The following is a 14722-nucleotide window of genomic DNA, read 5'->3' on the forward strand; positions in this document are numbered from 1 at the left end:
GTGAGCCAAGAACATGCAAGTTCCCTACCTAAACTAACTGTACTTCCCTGGATGGTCAACCAATAGCCCATGTTCTCTGACCTGAATGTCTGCCGTTGTTCAGAGAGGGAACCCATTCCAGAGTCAAGGGCTTTCCAGCAAGAATGCTGCCTCTCCCAAGGGCATTCTAATCCAAGGGAATTCTCACAGTGGACCTCAAATGACCTCAGTAACTAGGATGGCACAGAGGGGAAGGGTAGGAGGGCAGGTTATGGGAGACTTCAGAGACTTAAATTCAGGACCGGGAATAGCACATGGAAGCAAATAATCCAGTACAACTGACAGGTCTCAGGTACTCACCTTTTCTCTACTGAGGAAAGGTGCTGCCATAGCCAAAGTTCCTGGGGTCTTTGGAATGCTCACTGCATGGGGCCAACTCCCACTCTGAAGGCAACGAATGGGTTGGATAACTGGGGGAGCTATGTATTGCAAAACAAAGCTCTCCACCTGATGGGTGCGAGCCCTCAGGCTGTAAAAATAGGCCTAAATTCTAGAGAAGTCCAAACACACACAGGGTAGGGGAAGAGAACTGGCAGATGGCTTCAACCATCCCAAGGTAGTGTGAAAAGGAATGAGGGGGAAAGCTTCTGACAGTCTTTTGTACTGCTGCTTTGATTTCGCCCTGGCCTGACGCTAGCTAACTATATATCATGCCCTCCGCTCTATTGTCCACATCCTGAGCCTGTGCCCCTGCCTTACTTCTAAAATCCCTAGCTTCAGGGGATTGGTGGTTGTGACTATGAACACACAAACATCATGCAGCTCTTCTGGGTGGGTGACTCTTCTCTTAGGGAGAGACGACAGCACACTGCAGCCCTTCTTGCATCTTGATTCAATACAATTGTTTCTTGGTCCTGGGGTGATGCTTCCCACTCAGTGTGTGGTTTGTTTTTGTTCCGTATGTCTTAGTATTTCTTGCTGTCTTTGAGCTGTGCACTTCCCCAGCAGCACCTGCTGTTTTTCAAGAGGGGATAGTTATTTCCAATCACGAGCTGTGCTTTCTTTGGGTTGTGTTAAACCCAAATTTAATTTAATTGCTCCTTTGACTGGAAGGGTCACTATAGAGCAATCTGGTGGGACTCAGCAGAGCTGCTGCATATGTGGGAATCCAAGACTGCAATAGCAGAATGTGCTGCAGGTCCACACTGAGGTCTGGTGTCACAGCTGCCTAGTGAGAGCTTTACACAGTGACTTGAGCCAAATGTAATCAGCCATGCTTTAGTGACCACAAAATTCACGGAGTTTCCATGAGCTGCTTGTGGGGTCAAGAAGAAAACTCTTTAAAAGAGCCTAGCTTGCAATTTAATTGAAAAAAGAAAAAACACCAACCTTAAGTAGCCACCCTATCCCTCTGTCTTTTCTGTATAGTGTGAGAATTGCGCACACTATTCTTTCATCATCCCACTTCCTCAGGACTCCTGGTTCCCACAGTGTCACCTTACAGCTCACCATTTACAGGGCGGGGAATCTCCAAAGCTTCCCAATGCCACCTGTGCCTTACTTTTCCAGCCACTTTTGTGGCTAGGGGGCGGTGGGTTGGGTTCAGGTTACAGAACTGAAGTGCAGCACTGAGTCATGCCAGTCCCCTTGCCCAGCCCCTAACAAAGAAGGACTCTGTTCTCCTTTCCTCAGCTGCTGTCCTCCCCTGATTGTGTGCTCCAGGTATTAGCTTCACTGCCGTCAAGAGCCTTTAATACCTGTGCGCACTATTCCAATGGAAGAATCATGCGCTTCCCCTCCTCCCCACTCCTGGCTCCAGGGGAATAAGGCAAGTGGCCCCTGCCCTAATCCTTGAACTGTACAGACTGCTGCACTGTGCTCCTTTGCGGGGGCAGGGATCCAGTTGGTGAGCAGAACCCCAGGGATTGTAGATCTACCTGTTCTGAACTGTGGAACTCTCCTGTGTTCAGCGTTCACTACACTCCCCTCCCCTCCCCTCCCCCCCCCAGCCAAACCCCAGGCTGGCTGTAGGCTGTGAGCCTGGACCAAACTACTCCGGAAAGGGACCTGGGCATCACTGTGGACAAACCAATGATGCAGAACAGCAAACAGTTAAGATATTTAAAGAATAAGGCCAATATGATGGGAGAGGGAATATCCTAAATCAATGATGCAGCCTTCTATAGAATATTTTGTCTAGTACTGATCAATCCCTCTTCAAACAAAAATGCAGAACTGAAGGGGGTGGTTCAGAGAATGGTGTTGAGAATTTAGGGGCACAGTAAAACTCAAGGTCAGTTGACTGAAACTCTTAACATTAGAGAGGGAATATGATAAAACACATAAAATAACATGGTAGAGAAGGTAAATCAAACTTCATAATTCAAGAACAAGGGGTCACTCAAGGAAACTAAAAGATGATTAATGACACTATGCAAAAAGTTCTGAACTGTGGAACTCTCTGCCACATTGTTCTTGAGGCCAAAAACCTAACAAGATTCCAAAAGAGAGCATTTGTCTGGATTTGCTGCAGGAAGTCCTGAAGAGAGCGCTCTCGGCATAAAGCATCTGCACTAGCAGTGCAACAGCAGCGCTGCTGTAGTGATGCTAGTGTAGACTAGCCCTAAGATGGTGGAGACTTTGGTGTAAAACAGACTTCCTGCTGTGGCCAGTGTTTCCATGGGGCAAAACCTACCTTTGCATAAATTAGTAATGAGCCTCACTTTCTGTTCCTGGCATCATGCAGACTGGTGTTCCAGGGAATGCAGGAAATTAGAGCTCCATATGTCTTTGTATTGGGGGGGGCGGCGGTGGCGGCAGTGTTCCAGATATTGGCATCTCTTGTAGAGGAAGGTATAAAGACAGGCCTACAGCATGTGGTACAGCCCACTGCTGGAGATGCAATACTGGACTAGGTGAACTTCACTGGTCTGATCAGAGATGAACACAAGCTGTGTGCTATAAGGCTGACTAGCAATATGCCCTCACAAGGCTGTTAATTTATCACCTTGGGGGGGTGTGTGTGTGTGTGTGTGTGTGTGTTGGTAATTCAAATACTAGAAAATTTCAGGCATTGTGTATTGGGGTGACTAATTGCTTCCTAGACAGTCCTGTTGTCTTTTGCCTTAATCTCTCTCAAAGGGAAAGGATGGATGATCTTCGTGGTTAATATAGCATGGCTAGGCTCTACCACAAGTGTCCTGTGTGACCTTGGGCAATTCACTTAATCCATCTGTGCCTCAGTGCCCAGTCTGTAAAATCAGGTTAGTACTTGCCACCTCAGAGGGGTTATGAGAATAAAGCCATCCATATTTATGAGGTGCTTGGACCTCCATGGTGAGTGAGGCCACTCAGCTACCTACAGAGGGTATGGCTACACTGTAATTAAAAACCTGAAGCTGGCCCCTGCTAGCTGATTCCAGCTCCCAGAGCTCAGGCTGTGAGGCTGTTTCTTTGCTGTGTAGACTTCCAGGCTTGGGCTGCAGCCTGAGGTCTGGGACCTTCCTGTCTTGCAGGGTTTTACAGTCTGGGCTCCAGCCTGAGCCTGGAAGTCTGCACTGCAATGAAACAGCCCTGCAGCCTGAGCAGGAGCTTGTCAACCAGCAAGAGCCAGCCAGCTGAGGGTGTCTATTTGCAGTGTAAACATTCCCACCCAGGAATGTATGTGCTACATACTGTGCTTGTTACCTATCCCAAGCTGTTATATTTTGGGAGTGATGAGGAGCAGGGGCTTTGCCACAAACTAACACTGTCACTTCCCTGCCAGTCATATGAGAATAATTCCTACCCACTGCTTGCTGGCCAGATACAAAACTAGGACCCAGTCCTGGTGTCTGTCTGCCTTGAGGTCAGTGGAGTAGTACCTGCTTCCACAATGGCTAGAGTTCAGAGCTCCCTCCCTGTAGTCTACAAGTGCCTGCTGATTGGTGGGGAAAACTAGCCAATTAGAATGAAACCTACATTCCAGTTTAGCCCAGAATTAACCTAAATATTTAATAGGATTAACCAAAAGCTTTGGACTGAAACAAAATAAAACACTAGCTTCCAGTGACCCTTGCTGAACAAACCCAATGCCAGGAACTCTCTGTTGATGTTGTCCTAGGTTTTGTGGGTTGGCTATTTAATTGGGATGAAGCATCACTCCAATTAATCTCATAACCCCACAGGAAGAATTTGTCCTTTTTAAGAGAGATCACTCCTTGTTGAGCAACCAACTCAAAAGCACCGTATACTATGAGAAGCTGCTACATTCCTGGGGGAATGTGTAAAAACTCTTTGGAAAGAGAACTGACCTCTGAGATGTGAAAACCTTTGCCTTTAAGTATCACTCAACCAAGCTAGGATGAAATAAGAACTAACTCGAGAGCTGGAGGGATCTTCTGAACTCCCTTCACTTTATCCCCATCTGTGGGGAGTAGTACCTAGAACTGGATCTGCAATATTGTATTCAGTCTCCCCAAAGACTTACTGGAGTGGACTAGCCTCTCCTTGCACTACTATGTGATGCTCATGCAGATTGCACTAGTCTCTTTTTGCTCTCTCATGCTGCATGTTCATGTTAATTGGACAAAGTTAGACATTCCAAAACTTATTTCAGGTTTAGTGAAGCTGCATTGGTTTGCGGCAAAACTAAGGCGCTGCAGTGTCACAGGACACACAATGAAAATGTTGTGCAGGATTCTCTTAACATGCTGGTGTTTCCCAAACATAATCTCAAACATTCTTTCTGTGATCCTCTGAAAACCCTGGGGCCAGACTATACACGTTGTGGTATGGTCCTCAAATGCCTCTTGTGTCATAATGTCCATGCTACTCTGGCCTGTATCATCAAACTGGAGGCTGTACTACTGGTACCCATATCCATAGGCTTGTGATTACCTTATACTGAAAACGTAAGGTTGGTTTTATAGGCACATCCTTGCCACACTTAAGGGCCACTGAGCAAAGTCCGTGATTTGTATACCGCTGAATTGTACGGCTTGTGGTCTGTATTCTCATGCATGACTACCGGTTCTCATTCACACCGGTAACTGGCTACAGGATTGGGTTGTACATGGCTGGCTTGACATGAATCCCAAGCCCAGAAGGGACCACTGATCATCTAGTCTGACCTCTGTATAATGTGCAGGCCATAGAGCTTCTCCAAAATAATTCCTAGAAGTTCTCTTAGAAAAAACGGCTTTGACATGAGCTTTCAAATGATGCTCTTGACCCCTTTTTTTGACTGTCTACAGGCCCACAGGGAGAAAGGAAGAGTCCCTATTCCCTAGAGCAGGTTGAATAGGCCTACAGAAAGAGTTGGAAAAGCTTCATTTCAAAGCTCAGCTGTGTCCTCTGGATATGGAGTTGGAGCCTCAGCTGACTACATATAAATAGCGATGGAATTACCAGGCTCCTAGCTGGTAAAATCCCTTCTGTGACTGACAGAATTGCATTGTAAGTGTTGTCCACCCTCTGCCACCATCCAGGAAACTTAGTAGTGGTCAGTCTGGTCCACTCTCTTCTGGGACAGTAAGGGGAACCCTTCATCCAGTTCGCACAAGCATGATCTCTACACAACCAGCTGTTATGTAGCTGTACCACTACCTCTTTGGTCATCACTAAAGATTGCTCCGTGCCACCATTTTGCCAATGCCCCTTTAATGTTGTCTAGAGGCTATATACTGATGTGGATTGTCATCTTGCTTTTTTCCCCCTTTAGATCCTGTAAGTGAAGGAAGATGGGGTCCAGCTGTTTGAAAGTCACCAAGTATTTCCTCCTCCTTTTCAACCTTCTCTTCTTTGTAAGTATATCTGTTTGTGTTGGAGGGCTTACGTAGATGGGAGGCCTTAATTAAGGGGTGGGCACAAGGAACTGTAACCTCAGATGTGGACCATGAAGTGGCATTTAGACTTCAGACTAAACTAATATTTAGTATAGATGCCCACTCCAAAATGCTGGCCACTCTTCGGTAGGGGAAATCACTGACCCCGACACCCCTTGTGGCTTCCCGTTATAGACTCTTCCACCCCTTTTTCTGCCTGAAGTAGGTAGATTGTCCCATTCCACATATACTGCCTGTAGCGTCTGGTGCCTAAGCTGCCTCCATCAATGGGAAGGCAGGCCTAGTTTACTTCCCTGGAAATTTGCCATTGCTGCATTTTTCTCTGCCGCATCTGGAACAGCAGCGTAACTTGGTTCCTTAAAGAAGCCACAAAACCTGAAGTTAATTGCAATCCTCTTCTAAATAGGCCAGGCAGGCTTCAAAGAACCGTCGTCATTTCACTTCAAGTCCCAGCGGCTAGTTTTAATTTTTTGAATGAGCTGAATCTGTTCCAGATCTTCCATTTGAAGTGGAATTTTTGAGGGCCTTTGTGCAGGCTTGCCTGGTGGGGTGAGGAGGATTGGATTTGGGAGGGAGACCCAGAGTGAGCTGCTTCCTGGGTATCTGCCCCAACTTCTCTTTAGTCACTACCCTCCCCCACAAATCTCCTCTGTTTAGTTTTTAGTGGCTGGGATAGCTCCTTCAGGGCTTTCCAGAAGCTGATCTAAATTGTAGTAGTCACTCTGGGTCATTCTCTGACCCTCTCAAGGTGGTGTCACTGGGGCAGGGAAGCCTCAGGCGTCTCCCATCACTGTAGTTAACCTACCTATCGCCTCTTAGAGAGGTGGATTGACAGAAGAATACTTCCTTCAAACTAGTGCTGTCTACACTGGTGATTAGGTTGGCTTACTGTTGCTCAGGAGTGGGGATTCTTCATATCCCTGAGCAACATAGCTGGGTTGATTTTAACTTTAGTGTAGACCTGGCCACAGACTCCAGATTTCCCCACTTCTCCTGTGAGGTTAAACTGTCTCACTAAACACTGCATATGTACGACAGAGAAGCCTGGTCAGATGAGAGCTTTGCTTTCCACGCTCCTCCTCAGAGTATGGCTTTACTCCTCCACCCCACACTCTGTCATCTCTCAAGCTGTGCTAGGCTGTAGCCTGCTGGAGTGCTGGCCTCGATGTTGCAACTGGAGCACATCTGGATCTGGTTTCTCTCAGTTTGCTATGCTAGCTCTTTCCCTGCCATGTGTTTCTTTTGCTTCCCTCTCAGAGTAGCCAGAATTCCAATTAATGTCTGCTAGGGACCAAAGGTCATGGATGTTCTTAGCGTACAGAAGGAGAGTCTTAAAGGGCCATCCGAGCTTTGAGGGGACTGGTTTTAGTTTAGGTTAGCGAGGGGAAGTCTTGTAGGATTGTATCTGGCCCTTCTGCCATGCACACTTGTTCCCAGGCTTATCTGTAACTACCCATCAGTTTCAAGGGGGAGTTAAGATTTTGTTGCTCCCTTACCTGCCCATGACACAAGATATTACCTTGTTTACGATGTGATATTACAACCTACCCTTTACAACCCTCTGCTCCCCTGGGGATGGATGTGGTGAACTAGGGACCCAAGAGTTTGACTTTCAGCTACTTTTCGGCAGTTTCGGGTTTGGCCTTCACCAAGAAAAGCAATTTGGGGAGGGGACAGAGCCCCTGATCAGTGGTTCTCAACCAGGGGTCTGGGGCCCATGGGGGTGCCCCACGAGCAGCTTTCAGGGGTCTGCTGAGCAGGGCTAGTGTTAGACTCGCTGGGGCCCAGAGCAGAAAGCTAAAGCCCCACCACATGGGGCTGAAGCCTGGGCCCCTGAGCCCTGCAATCTGGGGTTGAAGCCAAAGCCTGAACAACTTAGCTTCATGGGCTCCCCCATGGTGTGGAGTCCTGGGCAATTGCCCTGCTTGTTACCCCCTAATGCCAACCTGGGCTTTTTATGCAGAAAAACAGTTGTGGCACAGGTGGGCTGTGGAGTGTTTATAGCCTGTTGCAGGTAGTGAGGGACCTCAGAAAGAGAGTTGAGAACCTGTGCCTTAGATCATGGGGTGAGGTGGTGAGAAGTATCCTGGGACTATATTTAGTTTACAGGGACTAGGGGATTTTCTGTGTCCAGTGTACACCCTTTCAAATAAAGGTGAACAGGATTAATGTGGCTTGCTTTTCTCTCCTCACTTATTTGTCCATCTTTGAGGGAGCTGTGGGAATGGGGTTAACCAGGTGGTGGGAGTCCTGGCTGTAAATGGCCTGTACTCTAGGAGTCCTGCTTACCATCCCTATGGAGATGGTTCTCTTCAGGAAACCTAATCCAACAGAAGAGGAAGGAGAGGCTGCATGTGTCTTGCAATGACCTGCAGTGCAGTCTTGCCCTATAATAACCCTGCTTATCTTCCTCTTGTTGCTGCAGGGTTTGAATGGCAATTGCAAAGTCTCTTTATTCCACACACTGCCCCCTCTCCCCAACCAGTGAACCAAGCATGTTCCTGGGGAGCCCTAATGGGACAGCTGAGTTGGCTGGGGGAGGGCAGAAGAAAAGGGGTAGGGCCAAGCTGCTCCATCAAATTGATCCATGTCTGAACTGCAAAGTATTTTCTCACATTTTGCATGGAAAGAGGTTGAAAGACACTGGGGGAGGAGCAGCTAACGCTGGAATTCTGCATCAGGAATCTTGGGCTGCCTCTGGCTGACTGCAGGCAATGGGAAGCAGCTGTTCTCTGGGCAACTTTTAGATGCTGCTTCTCATGTGACGTTTGCTCCAAACAAAGGCTGCTGTTTGACTTAGCCCCAGGCCTCTCTCCAGTGGGGAGCTGGGCTGCAATGCTGAACTAGGTCCCAGGGGCAATGAGCTGGGAAGAGTACTCACCAAGTCAGGGCTGCACATCCCTCCCTGGGCTAGGTAGGTTCCATGTAAGTAGTAAAGGGATTGCTCCACTGTCTTGAAGTGCAGTTGCTCTGCGGGTCAGCTCTGAAGCAGGAGAGCCAAGAGGTATCCTCTTCCACTTATTCCACTCATAGTGGAGATGGGGGGGCCATGGGAGGAGAAGAGGGAGGATGTGAGAACCCATCCCAAAGCTGCTGTGTCCCTTTAGAAGTGGCCTCCTTTGTGAGTAATGCTCTCCTTAGCGTGAGGATTCAGAGCAGACTTCTATCGAAGCTGCTGCCATGGCTTTGTGGTTCATGTTGGTGAGAAGGAGACGGTCTTGCATTAACACTCAGGGTGCCCATGAGACAACACTTGAGAATTGGATGCTTTTTCTTTAGAGTAACTCAAGGACTGGATGAAGATGCCATGTGCAAAGCATGTATCACAGCGAGATCAATCCACTGTGAATGGTCAAATGGATAGACCCAGCTTTCTTCAGTGTCGGGCAGCCCTCCCTGACGTTGTGTGTGCCGTGTAGTTGCTGAGTGCTGCTTCTGGGAGTAGCAGGGGCTCTTAGTCCAAGAAGCTGTTCTCTGTCCAGCTGATGCCAATGAATAAGCGGTGACTGCTCTCAACCTGAGGTGAAAGTCAAGTGCTGAGCTGGGTTTGGTTCCTCAGATCAGCACTGGCAACAGGAAATGCCCATCCCTGCAGAGAACTTGAATGTTAATTGTGCTCATGATATACTTTTGTGGTCCTATTTGACCCCTCAGCTGCAGCCCTGTGATTGGCACCTCCATCCTGTTGACCAGGGCTGGAAGGAATCTGGGCTATGAACATGTCCAAACTACTCTCAAATCCAGGGATCTGCAGGGTGCTTGGATTTCCCCTGTGAAGTGTGATTTGGGGGGAGGGCACAGTTAGTTATTGGTCTGAACCACTGTAGAGCTTTAACTGGGTGGTGAAGGTCTCCAGTTCCTGGGGCTCTGAGCTCCCATTTGCTGACAGCTATCTAGGAAGGACTAAAGAAATATTTTAGTTCTTCTGTTTTCATCATCAAGGTCTCTAACCTTTGGAGTCCTTGCCTGGCTGAAATGGACTCTCCAGTCCCCTCAGAAGCTGATGGCTAAAACATTAGGGGATCCCCGTGCCATTTTGGCTGTTACTTAGTCATGGGAATGACACCTGGCCAGTACTAGATGATAGAGCCATAGGCAACTGAAGTAGCTCACGGGAGACCAGGAAGGATATGTTGGGGCCTGGAGACCTTATCAGCCAGGGCTGATCACAAAGCTGCTTTGAACAGAGAAGAGATTCACCTATGCTTCCTGCTTTCTCTACTTCTCCTTACAGTGGATGTGGGAGAGAAATGTCTTAGAGCGGTTCAGAGCGAAGGCTGAGTGGAGATGCCTTCCCCCACCTAAGCCCCACAATGCCAGAGTTTGCATATCATCTGTTGCTCTCTGGGTATGACTTTCTTCAGGCAGTGAATGGGGAAGAGTGGACTTGCATTCAAGGGGAGACCACCTATTGTAGCCACCTAGCTTCATCTCTGAACCAAGCAAGCAGGTGGTGCTGCTGCTTTCACTTTGGAGACCATGATTCAAGTGTACTAAATCTAGGGGGCCCCATCCTTAGTCCAGACATGCAGTCCATTTTCTAGGACCATAACTTCAGTCTTATTAGAATCCTCTGCATGGGGAGGCCTGTGATAGACCCTATGATGATGGGGAACCTTTAAGAATCAGCTGATGTAGCAGGACTGAGGTGACTGGAGCTGTGTGTGGGGAGTGGAGGAGGTGTTTCCTCAGCACTACACAGATCTCTGCCCTACCCTCCTCTCAGTGCTCATGTGAGTGAGGCAGAAAGACACCTAGAACAAAATCCCAAGGTTAAAATCAACCCTCTAACTAGTTGGTCTGTTAGGCAGAACGTGACCGCAGTGCATTTTGATGCGCAACACAGCCATCCCAAGATAGCACTGAGCTGGGCCGTATAATTATCCCTTCTGAAGGAAGTACGGTTTGAGGCCATAATTGCCACCTCCCAGTCGACTTGGCGTGTCACTGAAGTGAAGTTTATTTTTGGTGCTGGGTGGCAAGGCTGACATTGGTGCCAGGAGAAGCCCTGCTGGCTGGAATGAGGTAGGACAGACCAGAAGTCACTGGCTTAAAACTTGTTGCAGCTCCTGCCCCCATTTTAAGGGTCTGTGCTCTGAAAGATGCTGGCCATCTCCCAGCCCACTGTTCCTGGTCCTGCACTTGGGGGAAAACCATCCTGCTGTCTTGGGGATTTTATTGGTGTTGGAGCTCCTGTCAGAGTACCAGCTTCTATCTAGAATCCTCTCCCTGCCTGTAGGGGATAGTTATGGGATACAGTGCTTAATCCACTGCAGTTAATGGATGCAGTTCCCACTACGGGAGCTGGGCACTTCCCACCCGCAGACAGAATAAGAAAGATGCTGAACTCAAGCTAGTGGAAGCAGCAGCTTTAGTAGCGGTGCTGAGTGAACTGGTATAGACATGGAGCACATCTAAGATCCTCTGTTAGAGAACAGCAATGAAGCCCCAGGACAACTTTTCTTTCTCCTCCCTCCCCCTCCCCTTTACTTTTCTGTCTACAGTAGCTTCTGGCAAGCCCAAGATTTGCAGGCTAGAGGAAAGGGCCACTGTGTTCGCTTTGCCCTGGATGGTCCCAGGGCCTCTTAACAAATAGCCTCCCAGGAACACAACTCAGCAGAAGTGTTTTATGTCCAACAGCAGAACATTGGTGACACCCCAGGGTCACTGCTCCATAAGAAAAGTAATATGCAGCCAAGATCACACATTTGCCTGGAATACTTTTGCAAAACTGTGGGTTAAGCAGGAGACAGTGTCTCAGTCTGTAAATTCAGCAGTCCCTAGGATTACCATGTTAGCTGGAGTTCTCCTACATTTCTCTATCTTGTGTTCTAGCTGATTCCCTGTCTTGATCCGCTGTCCCAGCCCCACCCTGGGATACTGCAAACTGCTCAGGCCCATTAGAACAATGCCATGTGGCATTTTTACAGCACTGGGCAAAATGCAGTCCAGTTTAAGACCAGGCTGGGAGCTAAAGCACCCTATGGGATCCCAACCTCCTGCCCGTTACATTGTAGCCTTTGCAAGCTTTCCACCACTGAAATGCAGTTTCCTTAAGTTACATGCAGACAAGGGTGACTGATCTGCCACTTAACTCTGGTTTAACTTGGTCGGTGAGTTTCTGATCCTTTCCTAGAGGCTTCTTGGTCATCTGTCCCCAGCACAGCTACCAAGCACCCCTCCCAGCCATGCATTGCTGTGCCCTAAGCAAGAAAATGGAAAGTAGGTTTATTGTGGGATATGATTACACTCCAGTTCAATGGACACCACCCAGTCTGATGAGCAGAGGTGCAAGTTTTTATGGCATTGGCAAGGACTGTAAAGTTACAGCAGTCTTCAAAATGTGTGGGAATGGTATCTCTTTCCCTCCTGCCTCCATCCTCCCCCTCCCGCCCCCAGCTCACTTCAGGAGCTAGCCTCTCATTTCCCTTCTTTCTACAAACCGCTGTGAATGTGCTCCAGCTGGCCCACAATCTGCAGCTCTCCCTGTGGGCTTGTCCTCAGTCCCATCCTGCAGTCTTCTTGCTGGTAAGAGATCATTCTCAGCTGCTCCTGCCATCTGAAACAGCCTCTCTTTCTGCCTGAGTTTCCTTCCCCACTTCAGAGGTTTCCAGCAGTGAGCTGTGGCGTACATGTGCCTCTTGCAGTTAAGCGAATGGATGAGACTGATTTGTGTGCTGCTCTGAAGTTTTTAAAAGGACTCGCGTCTCCATTTGTGCAGTGGGACTGTGATCATGAATGGGGTATCTGGGCATTGCCATATTTAGGTGTTAGTATTAACTCAGCGTAAAAGATGCTGTGATACAAAGTAGGTACCTAAAATGTCTCCAGTAGAAGGGCCAGGAAACTGACTGACTGGGTTACATGCACAATCTGGTGCTTCTTCATCCTCTCCTCCGAAACACCCAGATGAGTGTCCAGAGGAATGTGCTACTGCTAATCCTCACCCCAGGCAGGCTGTGTGGTGGCAGAACAACCAGTGACTTCTGGTCTGTGCCATCCCCTGATGGTGGCAAGATGGGTTGCCAGCTGGCTGATGCTAGTGGAGTGTTGCGGGTTTTGGTTGAGCTGTTCTGTTCAGTTTTCCTGTCACAGCTTGGCCCCATGCCAGAGGCTCAGCTGCCACCTGCATGCACCAGGGCTTGTAGCTTTGGTTTTTTTTTTCTTTTGAGGTGAACCTTCTGGCTGTGCTAATTACTCATGGGTGCCTCAGCGTCATGGCAGCACTGATTCCCTTTCTGCATTTAATGTTTTGCACTTATAGGCCTGAATCACAAATGACAGGTCTGGCATGTCCACTTGACCTAGCTGATGCTTCCTTGCAAGGTGCCCCATAGGACTAGGTAGCTGGTTCCCCTCCCCTCTGAAAGCAGAACCCTAATACCCTGGATTGAGCAGCTACACTTTCTCTGTCCAGAAGCTTCTGTGAGCTCTACCTGTGTGTGACAGAGCAGCAAGAGGCAGGCAGTGTTTTGTGCTTGTACAGCTTGTGCTTGGAGACTTCAACCCTTTTGACAGTCTGCCTTCCTTCTTTGCAGCATCATGTATAACTAAAGCACTATGTAATCTCCAAATGGCAGAACCTAGGATTTGTGTGCTGTTGTCTGGGAGTACTTCCAGGAGTGACTGTTTTAATCTTGCTTGCTCTTGGGGAAGGGATGTGGGGAGGAAGGGTGGGAAACAGTGCAACACTCGCTGTCTAGTGCTTAGCCACCATTTCCCCCCACTTCCTGGGTGTTTGTTTGTTTCCTGTTTTGTTTCTTTTGTTTTTTAGCTAGTGACTTTCACTCACTCTTCTTGCTCTTTCAGATCCTGGGTGCTGTGATCTTGGGATTTGGATTGTGGATCTTAATCGACAAAAGCAGTTTCATTTCAGTTCTGCGTAAGGCCATGATTCATTCTCCCATTTTTGTCTTCTCCCACAGGATAGCAATCAGATCTGTCCCTCTGTGTTTGCATTTAAAGAGCTAAAGAAATGGGGAGGGATTTCTACATGCATAGCAGCCTAGTCAAGAACATAGTTCTAAGCAAAGACTGACTTCTGGCTGGATTTGAGGAGGCTGCTGGATCAGTCCAAGGATGGTGATCTGAAGATGTGCCCCATTAAGAGAAACTACTTTTAAATGAAAGCTCTTGAGAAATCTTAGGTCTCTCCCCAGACATAAGTGTCAGATAAACACATTACAAACCATGTGGCTGGACAACTGCTACCTGCTGGGCTCCCAGTTCAAATGTGTTCTTACTTTGATTGAATCACTTTCAGCATGCCCAGAACTGTGCAGTGAGACCACTTCTGCCTGGAAAACTTAATCTGCAGAGGGTATAGATTTTGGAACAGCAAATGGAGCTGCTGATTCTCAAGCCATCTACAAAAATGCAATGGGTTTATACATGCATGCATGAATTTAGGTTAATAACTGGGGCTCCTTATCTAATTCTTAATTGGAACTTTTCCTCTCATTGGTTTTAAGCCCAGCTTCTAGCCTCAAGTCCACAGTCCCCTGCATGTGTGCTAACAGTCTCCTCCTTGCTCACAAGTAACCAGTCAGGGAGGGGGACTTGGGCCTGTTCAGTGAGGTCACTGCATTCTGTGACAGCCAAAAATTGAACTAGCTTAACTGAACCTGGACCAGGGTGGAATTTAAAGGGCTTGTAATTAGCGGGGTAGTGGAGTCTCTCTCAACAGAGGCCACTTTCTGCTGGCTTTCTTGTATTTCAAGGTTTTTTGGTTATTTTCACTATTTTGATTTCATGAGCTTTCCACAGCTCCAGAATTGTTGATCTAGCCACTTGCATTGAGGGTGTTGCATGAGCCTAAACTTGCATGCAACCTCCCGTGGTTCAGCTCTGTTCCAGGGAGTGAAGAGTGGCAGTAGCTGCCAAGCTGCCTCCAACTCCCTGTCCAGTGATGCTGCAGG

General features: G+C 48.1%; 1 protein-coding gene across 2 annotated transcripts in view; it reads left to right on the forward strand.

The window, feature by feature from the left end:
* The window catches only part of CD82 (CD82 molecule), a 54162-nt gene that overhangs the window by 18846 nt on the left and 20594 nt on the right, over positions 1-14722 (forward strand). The window contains exons 1-3 of one of the 2 annotated variants that reach the window (XM_067557597.1): positions 5265-5415; positions 5681-5762; positions 13614-13686. In XM_067557597.1, coding sequence (XP_067413698.1) covers positions 5700-5762; positions 13614-13686 — 136 coding nt within the window. In that variant the 5' untranslated portion in view covers positions 5265-5415; positions 5681-5699. Of the gene's footprint in view, positions 1-5264; positions 5416-5680; positions 5763-13613; positions 13687-14722 lie in introns of those variants that run through there. The other variant, XM_067557596.1, reaches the window with a different exon arrangement.

The sequence above is a fragment of the Emydura macquarii genome, unplaced genomic scaffold (assembly GCF_026122565.2).
Source record: "Emydura macquarii macquarii isolate MOO-44397 ecotype Brisbane River unplaced genomic scaffold, CSIRO-AGI_Emac_v2 contig_1876, whole genome shotgun sequence".
In the NCBI taxonomy this organism is placed as follows: Eukaryota; Metazoa; Chordata; order Testudines; family Chelidae; genus Emydura; species Emydura macquarii.